This window comes from Paroedura picta, chromosome 1 (assembly GCF_049243985.1).
Source record: "Paroedura picta isolate Pp20150507F chromosome 1, Ppicta_v3.0, whole genome shotgun sequence".
NCBI lineage: Eukaryota > Metazoa > Chordata > Lepidosauria > Squamata > Gekkonidae > Paroedura > Paroedura picta.
This window is the reverse complement of record NC_135369.1, coordinates 26036181-26057070: the sequence shown is the minus strand read 5'-3', so window position 1 is coordinate 26057070 and position 20890 is coordinate 26036181. Positions and strand designations below refer to the sequence as shown.

Below are 20890 nucleotides of genomic sequence, written 5' to 3'. Positions count from 1 at the left end.
TTCTTAAAAAAGCAAGCTTTATTGAATGACAAGTGCGACAGGAAGACAGAAGTCATCCCTGCCATTCCCGTGAGTAGATGGTTGGGTGTCTTGTACTAAGAAGGGCCAGGCCATTCCCTAGTACTGTACCGCGTGGTGGGCAGAAGAGAGTAGAGGAACTCTTTATGTGCTCAGGAGACAGGCCAAAGGAACTCCCCCATGTAGGGCAGAGGTGCCAAGGCCTGCAGTGCTCAGGGTCTCAGCTTGCCCAGAAGTGGGCATCTGCCTGTGCCATCTTCAAAAGCTGCTCTTCCAGGAATTCAGCATCTTCAGGGAAGCGGTCACAGAAGGATTTGATCAACCCTGCTGCATTGCTTTCATACTGCACCAGCACCACATCCTCGCCTGCAAAACAGGAGATTGTTAGGTCAGCAAAGCTATCAGACACCCCCAGAGTCTGCAAAGCCCTTGGAATGGAGCTGCTAGGGAAGGCTGCTAGGGAATAGTTGTGAAATTAGTGTAGCTGTGGATTTCCTACATTTTGCTGTGGGTTGGACTCTATGACCCTGGAGGTGCCTTCCGATTCTAATATTTTTAATTTAATTCATTTACTGTATATACTCGATTATAAGCCAACCTGAATTTTAGCCAAGGCACCTAATTTTTCCACAATATCGACAATAACAGGTAAGTGGGGACCCTCATTCGAGTATAAGCCTAGGGGGGCTTTTTCAGCATTAAAAAATGTGCTGAAAACATAGGCTTATATTTGAGTATATACAGTAAATACCATCTTTCTCTCCAATGGGGACCCAAGCCAGCTGACACCATTCCCTTATTCTCACAACAACCCTGCGAGGCAGGTTAGGCTGAGAGAGGATAAATGGCCCAGACTGCTTCTGTGGCACAAGAAGGGATTCAAGCCAGGTTCTCCCAGATGCTGGTCTGACACGATAAGGATTATTCCTGACCCTTCTCTAAGGGGCAGAGCTGCCTGACGTGTGCCCTTGTTGATCCCAGGTGGTGCTCTGGCAGAGGAATCCAGACTCACCCTGCTTCATGTCTTTCACTAAGGACTTTTCATTAAAAACCAAGGGGATATCCCTCTGGCCATTTCAAAGCCAAGTATCGTTAAGTTTGAAAGGTGGAGAGAGAAAGAAGTCAGCAGAAGCTCTGCTCCTTGGATTCCATGCTGCCTCGAACGGAGGAAGCCGGAAGGAACACTTTTCTGATAATCTTGGGTTAAAAATCACCTGTAGTTGCCTGCTTTACCCACTCCAAAACGCACAACATGGAGCTGAACAAGGATAATGCAACAGGATAAAGCAGCAGCCCCAATTAGATGGAACTAGGCTCCACTGATGCGATGAGAAATGCCAAACCTCCTTTACCTGTTGCTTTACCCACTCCAGGTTGGGGGAGCTTGGTCTGTTTAGCCTGCAGAGGAGGCGATGGAGAGGGGATTTGATAACCATCTTCATGTATTTAAAAGGCTGCCACGTAGAGGATGGAGCAGAGTTGTTCTCTCTTGCCCCAGAGGGACGGACCAGAACCAATGGGATGAAATTCATTCAAAAGAAATTCCGTCTAAACACCCGGAAGAAGTTCCTGACGGTGAGAGCGGTTCCTCAGTGGAACAGGCTTCCTCAGGAGGTGGTGGGTTCCCCATCTTTGGAAATTTTTAAACAGAGGCTAGATAGCCATCTGATGGTGGCTAATTCTGTGAAGGCTCAAGGGGGTGGCAGGTGACAGTGGATGAGCGATAGGGTTGTGAGTGTCCTGCACAGTGCAGGGGGTTGGACTGGATGACCCAGGGGATCCCTTCCAAATCGATGATTCTATGATTCTAGGAGCCAGTAGCGGGGACAAACCAAAACTCATGCTGTTGCTGTTGGCATTTATTTGACTAACTCGACCCCCATGCTGACAACCATCTGCATGTTGACAGAGCACACAGGGAGGGGAAGCGGGCATAAGCCCCGGGGCTCCCGGAGGCCTTACCTTCCAGGCGAGTGTTGGCTTGCACAAAGAGCTTGCGAGCTTCTTTGCGCAGAAGCACTGTGTGGCGCAGAGTGAGGAAGCGTTCTGGCTCTTCATCCGTCACTGCAGAGTATGCCTCGTAGAGCGCTCGCCCGCCTGCCACATCTGCCGTGGACTTCAGCACCTTTGAGATGAACAAGCGGTGGTAGGCCAGGACTGCTGCACTGCCTCCCAAGGCCCACCCCACAATCGGCTTCTCCCAACTCCTCCTTTCAACACAGTGCTGTTGCCCTCTCCTACCCTCACCTCTTCCTGACCTGACCCTGCTCTTCTGGACTGTGTTTAAATGCAGAGGTCAATTTTAGGCCTCCAATATTTAATCAACAGAGACTTTGTGAATTGATTGTGGCAATCAAAAGTTTGTCCATCTGTTTTGATTTCAGGCTGTTTTGTTTTTGCCAATTTACTGCAAGTGAGGAATCAGAGAACAAAAAAAAAATCCCACCCCCTAAAGCAGGGGTACTCAACCTGTGGTCCTCCAGATGTCCATGGACTCCAATTCCCAAGAGCCCCTGCCAGCGTTTGCTGGCAGGGGCTCATGGGAATTGTAGTCCATGGACATCTGGAGGACCACAGGTTGACTACCCCTGCCCTAAAGGACAACAGATGTGCGAGAAACTCCCTTCCCTGTGTTTCTTTAGTCAGTCAACTCTGAGGGTGGTTTGTCTTAATTCAAGAGACTTCATTTAATACACAATTGTTTGGAAAGGAACAAATAAGGAGATGCTTATTCACTTTGGCCCAGTAACAGCCTTCGTTTCAGAATGACTGGCAGCTTTAAGGCAGAGATTATAGATTCTCACCACTTCCTTTAATACCTCTAAGAGACCTATCTTGGTCACGTGAATGTTGAAAACAAGGCCTTGTCATTTGATCGCTCCATACGGGAGAAGGAAGTGATGGACGGACAAGTCCATGCTTAACGGACAGTCCTCTCCCAATCCCGGGTGTATTCAGCTGGTCCTGTGGTCACTCAGCACTGGACATGTGTTTTTCACATGCTCAGGGACACTGCTGGTATTGCCTCTTTTTCACTTCCAGACTCCTCTGCTGAAAACAGGCAACTGGGACAGCAACTTGATGCAAAGCGAGCCCTGACTGTTTCTGGAAGGCCAGCAGTCTTGTTCACATCTAGACGACTGATGTGGGAGGACCAAGCAAGGAGCTGGGAATGCCTCCGACTAAGCTGCTGTCACACAGGCCCCTGGAAACCCCACTTTCAAAAGCACACTCCGCTCCCTGCTTTGCACCAGAACTCACAGCTCTGCCCAAGACCAGGGCAGCCCTGGACCTCTTCCTCCTCCTCTTCCTCCCAGCCCTAGGCAAGGCCTCTCCCCTCTCACTGCCCCTACCTGTAGCTTGCGGAGGAAACTCTCCAGCGCGGGCTTCCCCACCGTGGCGATCTTGCTGCGATCCAGGGAGACGACTGCATCGGGCTTGCCGTCCGCCCCTGTGGTGCGCTGGAGGGACACCAGCCCCTTGCCAGCCTCCAGGAGAACCCTCAGGATGACAAAGCGAGCTTGCATGTGAGCCTGGCTCGGGGACAAGGAACAGTGGGAGAAAATGAGCATGGGAAGTTAACTGCTGAAGTCAAACCACTTATCCATTCAAGGGAGCGTTGTCCAGGCTTGACTGGCAGTAGCTCCCCAGGGTGCCTCAGAGAGACGTGGGTCAACACGTCACCTGCTACCTTATCTTTGTAACTTGGAAGGTCTGGGACACAACCTGGAGCCTTCTACATCTGAAGCAGATGTTCTACTAAGTGAACTTTAGCCTCCAGGGGAGGGAACCCAGAAGGTACCTAGGAAGTCGTTATGTGGGGCCAGACCAAAACCCAGCTGCCCTGGCACACAGATCCTGACAGCCGTTTGCTGGAGCACCCAAGGAGACTTGCATGTTGGACAAATCACAATAATAATAATAATAATGAAAGACCCAGAGCTAGCACCATCCCCCACACACCCCCAAGCCCTGATATGGCCCAGCGGCCTGCTCTGCCAAGGCTGAAGCCGGGGAAGGCCCCCCCTCCCTCTCCCTCCAATCCACCCAGCCACAGTAAAAAAAAAGGAAAAAGGAAAAAAAGAATGAAGCAAGCCCTCCACCCAACTAACCCCAAGAGGACTCCCTGTGTGGCTGGGACCACTCCCCTCCCACCCCACCCTTTCCCAGCCCTCCAGGGCCATCACTAGCCTTTTTGAGCTGCCCCAATAAGTTTAAAACCACCCTGAGTCTTTAAAAAAATCTTATATATATATGTATGTGTGTGTATGTGTATATGTATGTATGTATATACACACACACACACACGCACATATATATACATACACATATATACATACACATACATATTTAAAAAATTACCCCCCCTCCCAGCAGCATAACCCCTTTAGGGCTCTGGAGTATCTCTGCGGCTGCGAGTAACCCTGGTTGGGAAAGACTGGACCATGAAGCTCAGGAGGAAAGTGACTGGGCCACAGTCACCACTGAGCTCCCATAGCAGTGTGGGGATTCGAACCTGGGTCTCCTAGATCCTGGTCCGACACTCAATGCACAAACCGTGGTGCAGAGAGGATCCCTCCAACTTCCCTTTCTGGGTCAGACTAAAACAGCTCCCCACCAGGAGAAAGGTCCACTGGCCACCCAGTGAGGGAGAAGGGGCTCCTCCTCCCAACCAGGGACTGGGCTCTACGAGGACCCCCCGTCTAACCTGGCGCCACGATCCAGATTCCGGCGTGTAGAACTCCAGTCCCAGCAAGCCGGCACGCACCATGTTCAGCCAGTTAATATAGATCACGTCCTCAGCATCCTCTCCTTCGAGATCGAAGATCCTGGGGACAAAAGGGAAGAGAGGGAAAGTGGGAGGGGAGAACACAGATGCCACAAAAGAAGGCCAGGGAGGAGCCAATAAGCAAAGTGTTCTCCCACCTCAGTGTCAGGGGCAACTATTGTTCCCATTTTGCAGATGAGGAACACCAAGGCTGAGGGGTGACTTGGCTGTTTAGCCCTGATGGGCAAGACCAGAATGCAGCTCTTCCAGAGGCCAGTCCAGCTCTCCAGCCCCTGACCTGCACTGGTGCCCAAAGAGACACCTGCATGCCCCAATGGCCATTGCCCCCCCCCCCAGTTCCCCGCAGCCCAGAGGGAGGCTAAGGGAGATGGCAGAATTGTGAGGCTCAGAGGGAGACCACCTGTTCAGCATGCAGAAGCGTCAATACTTCAATAGCTCCCCACCTTGCTTCCAATATGCTATACAGGGCGGGCAGTGAGAGCATCAAATTAGGGCTGGGAAACCCTGGGTTCGAATCCTCCCTTTGCCAGGAAACTTGTGGACTGACCTTGAGCCATTCATTCAGCCTAATTGACCTCACTGGATTGTTCTGAAAGGAAGCTGGGAGGGAAGGGGCTCCCCCTTGAAGGCGGCTTCCCCCACCCTCCGTGCCCCTGGCATCTCTGGCCCTCACCTCAACACATCCTTGTTTAGGCAGAGGTACAGCCCCACGCACTCAGCCCGGCACTCCTCGTAAGTTGAGGCCACGCTTGAAAACTTGCTGTCCCACGTCTCGCCGCCCCGGTACCAGCTCCGAACCTGTGCAAAGAGGAAGAAACGGGGGAGCTCGATCCCCTTATGCTGCAGAGACAGGCCGGGTGGGTCTGGCCAGCTCAAGGCCGTAAATAATCAGGGCTAAACATCTCCGGATGAACTTAGGTTCCGTGCTTTAAAAAACAAATCAAGGGAGGGGAAGAAGGGAAGAGCTTTCTGCATCCAGAAAGTTTGTAAGGATTTCTGCAGTTTTTGCAAACCGTGGCAGAGGGAGGCAAACTCAGTCACCTTCCTGCTGCAGAGACCCTGATCTGCACCACTGTACTTAACTCGGCATCAGTGTAGCCAAGAAGACTAGGCAAATGCTTTTAAGGAAAGCAAGCTATGCTTCTAGGGGCACCCATCCCAAAGGCCCTCTTTCCCATGCAACTGTAGGAGCAAGAATATTAGCCCTGTTCTTCTTACAGGAGTGCCTGCTTGAGAAGGCCAGAAGGGACAGAGTCACAGAAGCTGACCAGGGTTGTAATGCCTCCCCTCCCCTCCCACCTCCTCCTCCCCCCGAGTCCTCACCAGTTCCCCTGTCTCTGGGTTGATCACTGCCTCCCGGTCGAAGTTGAACGCACCCGAGTCATCCTGCCAGAAGAGAGAAAATGCTTAACTCAGATTTTCCTGTGTCAAGAGGCTGCCTTCTCAGCGGGAGTAACAAGCATGTGCTATAAGTGACATGCTTCATGGATGATGCCATACAAGAAAGGAAGAATCCCTATGTTTGGTAGGGCAGTATTATGCACAGGAAGCATAGAATAATATAACCTATGTAACCAGGTTGATGCAGTTGGTATGCAGACCAATTAGGCAAGCCTCCTAAATGAGAATAGCTAAAGTTTCAAGCCATTCAGTCGCAGCTGGGGAGAGTACAAAGGGCTCTGTCACATCTCCCTGGAAAGCACAACGCTCATGTTCCTGTGGCAGACAGAAAATAGTTTTGCAGGCTGCGCCCCAATGACATCTGGAAGACAGCGTTTTGCCCCATTTCAACAACAGGTCCACACAACTTCCAAAGCCTGTTTGTATTCTTCTGGCTGTCTTCCATATGGGACGGGCACTTCAAATCATGCGGGCCACTCGTTGGTGTCTATCAGGTGATGGATATCAGGTGGAACGGATTTCACCCATGGCTGCAACCACTCATTCCCTCGATCGAAATGCTATGATTGTAGGATTTGTGAAATCTTATTGCCGGGTGTTGGGACCTTAGTCTGGATAGGCCCACACCAGCCATGTCTTTATGGACAAATGACTCTCTGTTTTCAGTGATCTTTCTATGTTTCCAAAGACGATTGAGACGTAGGGGGGCAGTGTGGTGCAATGGGAGAAGCCATTTCACATTCACTGAGCTTTCTCCCTGCATTCAGCCAGATGACAATGAGATGCAAAAGTGTGAAAATGGGACACGTTCAAGTGACATGCGTTGCATCATGTATGCAAAGGCCCTCAGCGTGCCACATTCTCTTTCTCTCAAGCAGAGTGCATGCACAAAGATGCTTACCTGGACAAAAAGCTTCCCGCTGCCATGGCCCAGGAGTTCATGCAGTCCCACCTGCACCTCAAAGGAGGGCCCCTTCCACTTGATGTAGAGATCCTGAAAGAGAATGCCACAGAGCTCATGCACAAGAATCGCTGCACCTTCTCCCCAACAGCCCCTCATGGTCTGCCAGGGAGCCCCTCTGGTCTGGGTGCCACCTTTTCCCGAGACCCCACGACCCACACCACCGTGATACCACTTCCGGCAGTTTCCGGTGTGAAGCTGAAACCTTTTTTTAAACTTACAAAGGCCAGTAACTGTTAAATCTCGTTTTGTAGGAACTGTTTTAATATTTGATATAAATCAGGCCCTCGTTTATTTATAACAGATAAAAATGCTAATCCCCCAGCCTAATTATCAAATTAGCCAAAAGGAGGGGGAACCCTCCTGCACAGCAGAAGACTTCCATAAATCCTTTACGGCTCAGAGGACAGTCAACCGGAAGAGAAAAGGCCTTGCTAGGCTTTTTGGCTGCAGAAAGTGGCATCTAGTCACAGCTGATGTCTGGCATTCCAGGAGGGCTTTCAAGGCAAGAGATGTTCCGAGATGGTTTGTCATAGCCTGTCTTTGCACAGCATCCCTGGTCTTGTGAGGCAGCCACCCATGCAAATCCTGCCAACCCTGCTTAGCACCTGAGACAGAGCAACCAAAGGCTAGCTTGGGCCATCCAGCTCAGAGCAAGAACATGTTCCATGCTCTGCAAAAGAGCTACCTGGGAAGGTGCATGATGCACATCCACCCTCCACAGATGGGAACTGCCAGGAGCACAACCTTGTTGTCTTGGTCCCTTGAGTCCCCTCTTCCCCAGGATGGCTAACCAGATGCTCCAGATTTGCTGGGTGCAGTTAGACAGCCTGTGGGCAGCCGATACAAGACCTGAGATCAGACAACACCCACTTTGGCCAGCCTGAGAACTCAAGCACCTCTTCCTTGAGAGATTCTGTTTTCAATTAAGTCACATTTTTCCATTCAAGCTGTGGTGTTTTTTTTTTGGTGTTTTTTTAAGCTGCTTTGGGCCCCCAAACTAGAAGCAGGGTAAAAATGCCCCAATAATCAGCAGCTGCAGTTTGTTGCTGCAACTTAATTCACAACAATCTGCAAGGCACACACTTTGGAAATGGCTCCTTCTATGACTCTGGCGTTAACCTGCTCTTGAGCTCTGGTTCTTGCACATCACCCTCCAGGTGCACTAGCCAGCAGAAAGACAATTTGTAAATAGGCAATAAAATTCTCAGAGGATAATGAACAAGCCCATCTCGATAAGCTGACACCCCACACACACACACCTTGTCCTCTTCTGCAAGGAAAGTCAGCTTCTCCTTCTGTGTTGAGTACGCCACGGCCAGCACGTTCCCCAAGGAGACGTTCTTGAACCCGTCTGTCTGGCGGATGTCGTCATCTGCAGACATGAACACAACAAGACTGCCTGGTGCGAGAACAGCTGTGGGGCTGTCCACTCTGAGAGGCAGCAGCTCCCTGGGATCTCGGGCAGAGATAGGCCTTCCCCCAACACCTGCAGTCAGTGACCTTTCAATGGGTGGTGTCAGGAGTCAAACTCGGGACTTCCTGCATGCAAAGTCAAGAGCAGAGGACAGGCCCTGCCGCCAGGGTTGCCTGGGGCCCCAAAGGACCGGACAGGAGGAGGTGGAACTCCATAACTCCTCTACCCCTATCCAAATACTGAATCTGACTACAACTGCAGGATTCACAACACCCAACGCTCCCTTGAAAGGAGAAAGGGAGCTGGAGAATGGTTTGTCACTCTTGGAGGCTACTCTCCTGTTAAAGCTAAGCAGCACTCAGCTTAGCCCACCTGGGGTCGGCACTCCTCTCTGGAGAAGGGCCAGATACGTTTTAAAAACACCTGAAAATCAGATGCGTTGGGGCTCAAGGTGCCTAAAATTCACTCTCTTTAACCAGATGCCGGGGATTTAGATCGGTCATCCCCTCCTCTTAGGACCGGGGCCAGTATGAGACGGGCCTTGATGCCATCAGCCCCTTTGAAATCGTCCCAACTTTCCATTGGCTCTCCTAGTCCCACCCAAGGGGCTCATGTAGGATGTAAATTAGATCATATTGTATCGCCATGACTTGTATGGAATTTTAGCATTTTGTTTTAATGGGGTTTTTAATGGGATTTTATGGGCATATTACTGTACATGATTTATATGACAATATTGTAAACCGCCGTGAGCCAGTCTTGGGAGCAGCAGTAATATAAATCTCATAATAAACAAACAAACAAATAAACAAACAAATAAATGTACAAGGATGGCTCCACGCCATAAAAGGACTGGCGCTCTGTAGGAATACACACGTACCTGCCTTACATTGAACCAGCCCACTGGTCCATCAAGGTCAGTATTGTCTACTCAGGTCGGCAGCTGCTCTCCAGGGTCTCAAGCCTTTCACAAAACCTCCTGTCTGATCCTTTAACTGGAGATGCCAGGGATTGAGCCTGGCACCTTTCGTATGCCAAGCGCTGCCCCTGAACCCACGGTCCTTCCCTATTTGCCCTGGCCCTAGCCTTGCCGTTCAAACTATGTCCCAGGAAACAACCCTGCTCTGCGTTAAGACCAATCTCACCAGGGGATTTTTATTTTTTGGGCGGGGAGGAAGGGGAGAAATGGCTCCCTTTTCCAGGAGAAACTGCAAGGAAGTAAAAAGCTAGTCATAAAGGCTTTAAAGAAATAGCTGTGGTGGTGAAGGAGGGGAGGCGTGCTCAGGAAACACGCTAGTTTGGAAGTGTGTGGAAAGTGGGAGGAATCTGGCATCTTGAGCCTCAGTTCCTCTCCTCCTACCCTGCTTCAGAGCACCACTCAGTCCCTGGGCCACCTCCAACCCAACTTGGCGCCTATTGTACCCACAACCATTAGCCCAGAGGGGAAGAGTGGAGCCAATGGGGCCCAACAGCAGGTCATCCAGGCGCAGCAAAGAGATCGGCTGAGCGGGGCCTTACAGTTTGGGATGTTGATGCCGGCAGGGATCCCACTCCCAGCGAAGGTCAACACATCCAGGGACGTGAAGTCAGGCTTGAGGAACGCGTCTTTCTCAAAAGCACGAGGCCAGGGCAGCTCCTCCAGCAGGCGCTCTGCGGACGCCACCAGGAGAGCAAATTTTGCACTCATGGCTTTGTTCACAACCGCCACAAATCCTGGGGGAAGAAAACATCCCATCAGCTGGGCAACACAGTCTGTCTTCCTTCGCCTTTCCACCTCTCTGTCTTCTAATTTTCTTGCAGCCCAATCCCAGCGCATGTAAACTGGGACGCAAGTTCCACCAAAGTTCTGCGGACCTATTCTTGTGTAAATGCACACGTGTCACAGAGATGACTTTTGTTTCAGCTCCGTGCAGCCTGGTGAGCAGCGATGCATGATTTCCAAGTTACCCAGGACCTGAAACTGGCTTCCCAGCACCCAAATGCATCACTGGTCTCTGCAAAATCTAAGCAGGCCATGCACATTCCTCAGTTGTACTATATGAACATGCACTTGGATGCTAAGTGAAGAATTCCACAACCGGTGGAAACTCTGCCATTTACTCGTGTTTCTAAAAGCAAGTTTCTAGCTATCAAGACAGGCTTGGAAGTGGAGATTTCTACTATGTACCCAGCTTGCTGGGGGGTAAACAGTAATGACTGGGGAAGGCACTGGCAAACCACCCCGTATTGAGTCTGCCATGAAAACGCTGGAGGGTGTCACCCCAAGGGTCAGACATGACTTGCACAGGGTGCTTGCACAGGGGATACCTTTACCTTTACTCACTACCCAAAGGAGTTTACACACACCTTTTCCTTCCTCTCCCCACAACAGTCACCCTGTGAGATAAATGGGGCTGAGAGAGCACTAACAGCTGCTGTATGAGAACAGCCCTGAGAGACTGGCCCAAGTCACCCAGCTAGCTGCGTGTGGAGGAGTGGGGAACCAAACCTGGCTCACCAGCAGGTGAGATTCACGTACCTTGCTGAACACATGAAACGCCAACAGAACGCTAGGGAACTGTAACTACAAGATTTCCCCAATCTGTCGGATCCAGCAACCCAGCCCCAAATGCCCCATTGCAAAAGCAAGATAGTACCTTCGAACTCCCCTCTTGAGCCATATGGATCTCGGTAGCTTTCAATGAAACCGATGTAGCTACGAGAGAGGGCGGAAATGAAAATGACCTTAGTTTAACTACACGTGGGGCACACGATGCTCCTGCCAAGTGGTCAGAAGGGAAATCCAGTTAGAAAAACTAAGCAATTCCCTGCTCCTCCTCTGCCCTCTTGTCCCATTATCCCTTAAAGCCATCGTGCAATTCCACACAAAGCCGGTTTTTAACCCGGAGCAACAACCCAAAGACAGAAAATAGGTGTGTCCGTTTGCAACACAGACAGCAATCGATGTGACCTGAAGCCCACCTCTCCACGATGGGCCCCTTGTCCTGGATCCAGCAGCGGGAACCCTCCTTGTGAGCCGTAATAGAGCCCTGGGTGAAACTGGAGATGTAGTGGGTCAGCATCTCAGCCTGGGTGGGGTTTGCAGCATGAGGCTGGCAGGGGAAGACAAGATAGTTCGCAGTTGAGCAATTTCAGACGGCAGCCTCCAGTAGAACAGCTAGATTCAAGATTCTGGGCAGGCAACTGGTTCTTGCCCAATCTGCAAGTCTTGCCCCATTGGCCTCCACTTCTGCTGTTGTGAACTTCCACACTCCTCTCCCTCAAAGGGGATTTATGCATATCAGGATTTCTCAGGAGCGCAAAATGCAGTGTGAGTAACAAAGAGCTTCCCCAAGGACATCAGCTTCCATTTAAGTGTCAGACCTGGGAGGCTGCAAAGATCAGCTCAAAGGGAAGTGGGCAACGTGTACAAAAACTCAGCCAAATAAGTTATTCTGCTGCTGCCACTGAAAATGGCAGCCAGGGGCTCACACTGTGCCTTAGTGTTAATCCAGATCATAACGTACAGCGCTTCCCTGCTCCTGCTCTCTGTCCCAGTCTTTGGAGAAAGGTAGAGGTCAGAAAAAATCACAACCTGTGTCCTGATGCAATTTGTTTTGAGGCTAGAAAGGGGGAAGAGGGAAGGAACACGCATGCCTGCCATTTTCATTGGCAGCTGCACATGGAATGTTACGGCTTGTATCAAGCATCCCATTCCGATGTCTGAAGAATACAGAGGGGCGCGTCCATGCCTGCCAGTTCTCTGCAGCAGACCCTTCACTTGCTTTCTATGTTGTTCATGAAGGTACCCTGACCCGGAGGAACAAGGTTTTGGGGCTAGGTGAGTGGGGCTCAGTGAGAGGCTATAAGAAGGGTAGGTGGGAAGGTTACTCTTCATGAGCTCTGCTTTGATTGTGGCTCTCACAGTATTCCAGGCAACATGTATTTGGGCCTCTAGAAGCCAGAAAAGCTGCTGAGTTAGTGGATGGAGATTGGTAGTGGATGGAGATGGGGGTCCCTTGCCCTTCCACAAGTCTAGCAAGACATGAATAAATTCTGTAAAGGATGTGATGAAAGTTAGTCTGGTTGGCCTGAATCAAAACAGGAAGCCAGAGTGCCTTTTAAGAATCTTGTCAGGTCCATGGAATCAGAGGATGACAACAACGCTCCACATCCCAACAAAGACGCTTCATCTGAGTTCCTCAACTCAAGGACAAAGACGCAGCCAAACGAGGTCAGGGCCACCCCCACCCCCATCTCACCAAGGCCTTCTGCAAGTTCTCCACAACTTTTTCCAAAAGGGGGCTGTAATCGCCTCGTGTCACTGTGAAATCGCAGTCTCCAAACTCAAAGCATTTCATTTTGGCTCTCATTTCGTCATCAAGCTGGGAATCTGGATGGAGAAGAGGAAGGGAAGACAAGACAAAACAAAACAGCCACACACGTCTTTTAGTCCATAGTGGTTGAAACGTGCAGTCTCCAGTGACTAGTAGAGAGGGAGGGATCTCTTTCCGCACAGGGAATAAGAACATAGTGGCGACTCAGGGCCATACCACATGTAACACATTACAGCAACTGTGAGCTCCCTGTGAAAACTAAATTATGAAGCGCCACAGGATCTACTTCAGACTGGGAACTTGGAAAGGGGGGGGGGCTTTGTCGTCCCCCACCGTTTTCCTGACCTGCAGCCATTTTGAGTTCGGAAAATGAATGGGGGGGAGGTGAACCGGCCCCCTGCAGCACCTCACAACTTGAGTTCCCACACTTTTTTTTTGAACTCTTCTGTAATTTTAAATGTGGTTTTTAATTGTTCAAATATTTCAATGTTTTTGTGTGTGCCACCTTGAGGACCGTCAGTGGTGGGAAAGTCAGGATAAAAATGCTTTAAATAAATACATTCAAAGCAGTCGGGAGTGCTAAAGATCCCCATGGCAACCATGGGTTACACAGAACATTCAGTCTGGGAGATGCGGGTTCAAGTCTTGCCCACAATGAACCCCACATGCGGCAAACGACACTCTCAGCCCCCCCACCCCCAAAACCTGGGAGTACTTTACCATTACGTTGACTGCATTGTTTAAGATTTGTAATCTGCCTCGTGTCTCAGTGAGAAAAGTGGAGTTTAAAAAAGCTATTTCATTTATTTACTACAATACAACGCAGGTGTACCATGTGTGATTGAGGGTGGGGGGAGTGTTTAAAAAGGGGTGGCTCCCCACAACAACACTGTCCCTTCCCTGCAGAGAGCAAACCCGGAGCTGCTGCAGAGCCACGTGGGAGGAAAACCTCAGGGAAAGAAAGCCCGTGGCCACTGCAAAAGCCTCTGCACCCACCGCAGCAAGAAGAACAACCCCAGAGAATCATTGCTGTGTGGAAGAAACACGAGTTTTCACCTGCAGCTGGGAATGGTACAGTCCATTCTGCCATGTTGTTCCTGGTTCCTTCCAGCAGCATGGAGAGAAATGACAATGACGCTAAGAAACTCAGAAAAGGCTCTTACCTTTGGAAAGTACCGAGGCCAGCCGAACCTCATAGCATTTTTTGCCGTGTGCCTTGGTTTTGAAAAGCCTCGTATTGTAAGCGCTGATGTTCTGGGGAAAGAGCCAAGCCAAGGGTTGGGAAAGCCCTACTTCCAGAAAGCTACACTTTTAATTAAACGCGTGCAGAGGCATGCCACCTCTCCCCCCACCCCCCAACCACCTGCCATCCTGAATCCACTCAAACAAGCCAGGACTCCGAACCAGAAACCAATGCAATGCAGAAGAGTGTTCCAGGGCAAGGAAAGGCAGCCTTTCCCAATTAGAGGGGGTCACCTCCACTGGTCCCACAAACCCACCTCACCAGTACAGAAGGTTCAGCTTAATGTGTTTCTTCTTCCTAGATTCATAGAGTTGGAAGGGACCTCCTGGGTCATCTAGTCCAATCCCCTGCACTATGCAGGATGCTCACAACCCTTCCTACACTTCTCCTTTTCAACTTCAGCTTCAAGGCCCCTGGAGAGATTTCACTATCATGTCAACTAGGGCAGAACCCATGAAGCCCCCAATCTGCCTACCATCAGTGTCTGGAGCCTCCCACCTGCTATGCCCTTGGCATGCACAGACCACCCAAGGAAAGGAGGAGGGGTTCTTGTGCTACCTGCGAGTCGAGGAATTTCTGGGCCAGCTTTGCATCTTCCATGGAGCAGTTTGCTGAGAAGTATGTGGAGATCCCCTACAGGAAATAAAATAGGGGTTACAGGATAGCGGCCTGCCCCCAAAGAGCAGGGTTGCTGGAAGAACAAGGCTGCTCTCGCTCTTCTTGGATCTATAGTCCTGATAAACAAGTGTGTGCCTGAGAGGCAATACCTGGCCACTGAGCCCCAAATGCTTTTGTGTGGGCTCTAGGGAGAACATGAGATCTCCGCATCTGCCCCACAGTGCTTCCATTTTTTCCGGATGCTTCTTGAAGGCCTGGCTCTCCCACACCAACTTTTTCAGCTTCTCCTGGAATCAGAAGGGCACAAGGATGCGTTAGGATGCACAGGAAGAGTAAGATGAAGCTTCAAGCCACAAGACTCCGCCTCTTCTGTGGAAAACGTGGCCAATAAGGTGAAGGAACATTTCCAGGGGCCACAGAGCATCTGTTTAAAATGTCTCCCATCTCCCCAGGTTTGTCCCTTACCACCAATACTCTGTGCCCTTCATGGGCAGCTCACCTTGGGAAGGTTAGGCACAAATTTGGTATCCCCAAAGGATTTGTAGTTACCCATATTGGCATAAACACCAGCTGCATAAACCAAGAAGGCCTGCAAGAAAGAACAGTGAAAATTAAGGCACAAACTCATATAACTGCAATCAACGCATTCTGCAGTTTCCCCCTCTCTTCTCACAAGTCTGTGCAGCGAGGCAGTACTACCTGCACAGGTAGACACAAACACAGACTGTTCTAGATGGGGACGAATGAATTCCGGAGACCAAATAGGCTATGAAAGCTGCTGCAGTGAATCAGTTCTCAGAGACCTGCACACAAGGCCATTTATTTTGATATTTCTACCCCCCCCCTGTTCCTCCTACCAAAACTGAATTTTGGAAAATTCACTAAGTTAGAAAACAAAAAGAACTAGAATGGCTGTGTATGCAACCATCCCATGCAGAGAATGCAAAGTCTGGTTCCTGCATGCCCCTCTGGGCCTCAAGCCTCTTCCACTTCCCAGGAAGATAATTTCCATGTGGAGAAGCAAGCATGTGGGTTGTGGGGCTGGCGTGAGGAAGGACCAGATGAAATCACCCTTCCTTCCTTCCTTTCTACAAGCTCCACTCCACAAGGAAAAATGTGGATTTCACCCCCTTGTGCCTTCTGACAAGCAACCTGTGCAGCTGTCCCTCCATATGGATTCTGTGGCTTGGTTAACAGATCAATGGCATCAAGTTTGTTTGCAGCTTTGATGAATGAGGCAAGTTTGCCACTGGAGGTTTTCTTCAGACTAACAATAAGGACAGCCAGCATCGTAATGTTTTCTACTCTTAACATGTAGAATGCCTGCATGCAGTTCTAGTCTCTTAAAAAAGGGTATTATTGGAGCTGGAAAGGGCACAGGAAGAAGGATCAAAGGAATGACACACACTCCTAAAAAAGAAAACAGAGTCCATGGGACTGTTTCATTTTGTGACAACTAAGGAGGGACACAACTAAGGCTGTCAGACCCCACCACCAGGCCCTACTCCCCAGCCACTGATCAGCTGGCCAGTGGGGCGGGGCTTACTAGGAGAAAGTGGAAGGCCCAGGCCAGTACCAGCATTGCACAGGAAGTGACATCATCATACCAGCACTGTCCTGACAATGCTCTGGTATTGGTAGAAGCTGTTTTTACCATACTTTTGGACCAAATACCAGAGCATCACAGTGATGTTGCAGTATGATGATGTCACTCCCTGTGTGATGCCAACAATGTGGCTTAGGCTTTTCTCTTTCTCTTTCTCTTGGAGGTCCCCCCTCCCCCACCAGTTGCCCAGAGGGACCTGGTGACCCTAAACACTACTGAATATAAAATCATGCAGAGTGTAGATAAGAGAGAGAAAGAAGCACTTCTCTCTCTCCCCTAAAGCTGGAATGTGTGGTGGTTTGCACAGTGCAGTTGATCAACATTAGATTCAAAAAAGCAAAAGGGAGGTATCCAACACAAATTGAGGAACTCACTGATACAGAATGTATTGAGGACCCGAATCGTAGATTTTGGGGCAAATTTACAAAGGAGAGGTCTATCAAAAGCCACCATGGCTAGATGGAACCTCTGTCATAAAGCTCTGAATACCAGCTGCTGGTAGGCAAGCCATGGGCCAGCTGATTGCTTATGGATGTTTGTCTGGCCACTATGAAAACAGGATGCTGGACTAGATGGACCCCGTTGGTATGAACGAGCAGGCCTTTTATGCTTATATAAGAAAGTTGCCCCAGGAAGTTAGGCCAGTGCAGAAGGCGCTGCCAAGATCCAATCAATGGAGGAATGAACTTTAAAGATGCAGGAATGGGGCGATAGGAAGGAAAAGAAGATTGTCAATGCAGACACAGGCAGAGGAAACACTCAAGCATTGCCAAACACAGGGGGAACTTAGAACAAGACAGACTTTCAGGTACCTGATACTCCTCATCGGAGAGCCCAAGGGAGCGTGCCAGCTCTCCTAACCGAGCTGGCTCCTGGACCCGGAAAAGATGAGAGATAAGGGCGTAGATGGCAGGTGCCTCCGGGGAGGTCTGCAACAACACCACTAGGCCTCCGTACCAGCAGGCCCGGGACAGGTAGTGGGCATAGAGCCGCTCTTCTGGTGACAGCAGCTGGAAGGCTTCGGCACAGTCCAAGTTTGCAATGCCAATATCGTTGGGCAAGACATACTGGGAGTCCACCATGGTGCCAACCTAGAAAGAGGAGGATATTGATACATGATTAAACCTTCCTGTGCAGAGCCGCCTAACTGCATTAGAGGTTAGAACTTAACTGTCTTTAAGCAAATAATGATGGAAAGGGAGGGCAATTTAAAAATTCACTGGGAAGAAGGATGAGTGAGAATGAAATGAGCATTGTGCTGACGGCTGCCAATAAAACAAGGTTATTTTAATCCACACGACCAATCAGAGCCACAGTGGCAAATCAGAAGCCCTGCTGGGCAACAGCCAAAACAGTTTTCTAAAAATACTTTGTAGTTGCCCAGAAAGGGTCAGTGGGCACCTGATCTAGGTAGACAAAGGAACGTGGGAGAGGCAGCAGTGAGTGCTGATCAGAGAAGGATGCCTGTTTGTTCGAGTTACTCAATGGTTGTGCCAGAGGTATTAAGGGGGATCCGAAGGGAGGCAGGTCTCTTACACGGTTCTTCTTCCTCTCATCTTATTTCACAGCAAGTGGGCAATGTAGGCTAGACTGGGTGTGTGGGCTGGCACAAGGTCACTTCCTAAGTGTCATAGTCAGGTAGGAAACTGAGTCTCCCCATCCTTTAAACAGAACATCAGTTTGGCTCTTATTTTATTCATTAATTCAAGTATTTCTATACCATCTTTACTGATGGCTCAAAGGTGCTGGGAAGCTGAGACCTAGAAGCTAGAAAGGGTGAAGCTGGGGGCAGCTCCTGCCCATTTCAGGCCTGCCAGGGAGACTGCAACAATCCTACGGATAGGTTTGCAAGGTCACACCCCTTTTTTTTGCTAAATCGACGAATTCACTACTTCAGGCACATGGCTTGTCCGGTCCTTTTAAAATCTGTCTGTCTTATTCATAAAAAACTAATAATAAATAAACTAGAGAGTGCTGCAGCATGATTAGCTCACCAGAAGTCTCTACGGATTAGAAATCTGGAAAACTTTTTCCATGCACAACCCAGCTGTAAAATTAATTAGACACCTACCTAGCCTATGCATGCAGACACCACTGCTCAAGTGGAAACATTTTCTACTATTAAAGTGGGCATCTATGTTGGTCTGAAGTAGCACAACAAAAATTGAGTCTAATAGCACCTCTAAGACCATCAAATGTTTGATCCAGGCATAAGCCTTCATGCACAGTCACACTTCCATTTAGTCTGAGAAAGCGTGCCTGCACACAAAAGTTCACACCATGCTTAAAGGTGCTATTGGACTCTATTTTCTACTATTGCAATGGTTCTCAATCTTCCTAATGCCACAACCCTTTAATACAGTTCCTCCTGTTGTGGTGACCCCCAACCATAAAATTATGCAAGTGTTCTTTCACAGAAATTAAATCAAAACTGACCAATGGCGTGAAGTTCCATTGTTCATGATAGTATATAAATTGTTTTTTTTTTCAGGGTTTCTCAATTCAGTTCTGCCTCTTGTCCCACCATGCCGATCTCGCTCTTTTCCGCTGCTCCAGATAAACGAACGCTCTATCTCAATCTACCTCGCAAGGCTAATGTGTGGATGGCGCCCCCCCCCCGCCGGCCAAGCTGCTTGCCCTGCTGCAACCCCTGTGAAAGGGTTGTTCGACCCCCCAAAGGGGTCCTGACCCCCAGGTTGAGAACCACCGTCCTATTGTTTTTTTGCACTGTGGACAACCCCACCCAAACTCAATCTTCATTATACCTTTTACAACTACAAGTGACACCCTGAAAGAAAGCAGCCATTGACTCTGCATTTTCATGCAGCTGCCCAACCACCCAAGACAGTCTGCGGGTGCACTTCCTAGGCGGGGTGAAACTTCACAAGGTTCCCACTCCTAGACCTGGCCTGTCAGATCTAGCACTGTCCCTCCATCCCAGCCTGAACGGTATACCTGTGCCCCTGGAAGCCCCACCGTCCCCAGGGTGCACCCTCCTGGTCACCTTCCCCTACCACACTTCCTGCCCCGTTCCCCTCACCTGCTTCCCTTGCTGCTTCCTGCCCCGCCTCCTTCCTCGTCCACATGTCGCCTTCAAGCAAGCGGACAGCCCTCCCCCCGTGACTTATTTAGCCAATCCATGCGCTTCTTTCAGGAGATTGATGTCTCCGTTGCCCGGACACAGAGGCCTTGCCCCACAGTCCCGTCCCCCCCACCCCGCATCAATAGTCGGCGCTCTCTTTCGTTTTGCAGGATCACGCCCCTTTCTTTGCGAAGTCTCCCAGGCGCCTGGCTTGTCCGGTCCTTTATAAATCCGGCTGTCTTGTTCCCCCGGAAGCTCTGGGAAGATGAGACGCTGCACACGCATCGATGCCAACTCCGGATTGGGGAGGGGGGTGCAGCATACAGAGAACAGGCTTTGGAGAGGGGAGAGATCTCAGTAGGGCACGGTGCACTCTCTGCAGCTGCCATTTCCTCCGGGGGAACTCCCTCCTCTGTCGTCTGCAGATCACTGGTCGTTCTGGGAGATCTCCGGGCCCCACCTGGAGGTTGGCAATTCGAGGTGCAATGGGAGACTCCAGAGCAATGTGACAGGCGGCGGCCACGCTCTCTGGGCGCCCCTCCAAGGACACAGCGGCCCTCTCTGGGCTCCGGGAATGGGCTGGAGCTGCCAACGAAATCGGGGTGGCAACCGCCTCACGCCTGCATTATCTGCCCAGCTGCTCTCCCACATGCAAGGGGGGCCCCTCCCAAAGAGAAGTAGAAATACTTATATATATATTTATAGCATCCTCATCGTCGCCTTATATATAAAACTCACACGTGTCCTCACCTGCTTCTCTTGCGAGCCCCAGTTTCCTCCCACGCCCCTTTCCTCCCCATTCATTGTCCCAGTCCCGCAAACACGCCCCCGTGAGCCTTTCGGCCAATCCGCGGCGCTCTCCTTAGGCAGACTGGAGACCTTGGCTCCGCCCTGCGGTCCTTCCCTTGCGTCAGTGATTGGCTCTCGTTGAGGTTTCACAGCTTGTGCCCCGCCCCCTTGTCGTGGGGTTCAGATGGCCTTCCTTAGAACCACCCAGCTACGTTGTATATTTTAATCCATTTTTTAGATGGCAAGGGCTCATGGTAGTTGTAGTTCCTGGAGCGCCACAATTTGATCACCCCTGACCTATAGGCGAATAAGCGGAGAGAGCACCATGAGGCGAGGGCGTGGAGTGTACCACATCCGTTTTAAGCTAGGGGGATGTTACTTTTGAATCCTCTTGCCCCCCACCCCCGTTCAAACCAGTGGATAAGGGGAGAAAGTATCTTGTCTGGCTCTTTACCTACCATGTTACTTATATTGATATATTTCACATTTGTACAGGTTCTTTATCAGAAGTGAAGTCGCGGTTGCCCATTCTATCACCTCAGGAATCAACAGTCTCATTCTGCTGAAGCACCAACCAGGTTTGAGACCTCAGGGGATTCTATGACAATGTTGCAGAAGAAGAAAGTGGTTCCTGGCCTGTATCAACTCTG

At 50.2% G+C, this 20890-nt stretch overlaps 1 protein-coding gene across 5 annotated transcripts; it reads right to left on the bottom strand.

The window, feature by feature from the left end:
- DPP3 (dipeptidyl peptidase 3) lies at positions 1 to 20322 on the bottom strand. 5 transcript variants are annotated; one of them, XM_077329570.1, is made up of 18 exons: positions 20202 to 20322; positions 17182 to 17460; positions 15263 to 15352; positions 14913 to 15050; positions 14704 to 14778; positions 14066 to 14156; positions 12828 to 12958; positions 11548 to 11678; positions 11223 to 11281; positions 10105 to 10299; positions 8432 to 8544; positions 7110 to 7202; positions 6131 to 6193; positions 5481 to 5605; positions 4727 to 4847; positions 3372 to 3551; positions 1981 to 2143; positions 1 to 384 (listed from the first exon to the last, which is right to left on the bottom strand). In XM_077329570.1, the coding sequence occupies exons 1-18, from the start codon at positions 20253 to 20255 to the stop codon at positions 239 to 241; spliced, it is 2247 nt and encodes a 748-aa protein (XP_077185685.1). In that variant the 5' UTR covers positions 20256 to 20322; the 3' UTR covers positions 1 to 238. The 5 variants fall into 5 exon arrangements, with proteins under 5 accessions (XP_077185685.1, XP_077185675.1, XP_077185696.1 ...); XM_077329560.1 differs by having other exon boundaries at positions 20190 to 20231; XM_077329581.1 differs by lacking the exon at positions 20202 to 20322 and adding an exon at positions 19410 to 19545.
- Positions 20323 to 20890: the final 568 nt, after the last annotated feature.

Coding starts and splice junctions, on each gene's coding strand:
- DPP3 (XM_077329570.1), bottom strand. CDS start 20,255: ATGAATGGGGAGGAAAGGGGCGTGGGAGGAAACTGGGGCTCGCAAGAG. Junction 17,461..20,201: donor GGGGCTCGCAAGAGAAGCAG/GTGAGGACACGT, acceptor TCCTCTTTCTAG/GTTGGCACCATGGTGGACTC. Junction 385..1,980: donor AGCCAACACTCGCCTGGAAG/GTAAGGCCTCCG, acceptor CCTGTTTTGCAG/GCGAGGATGTGGTGCTGGTG.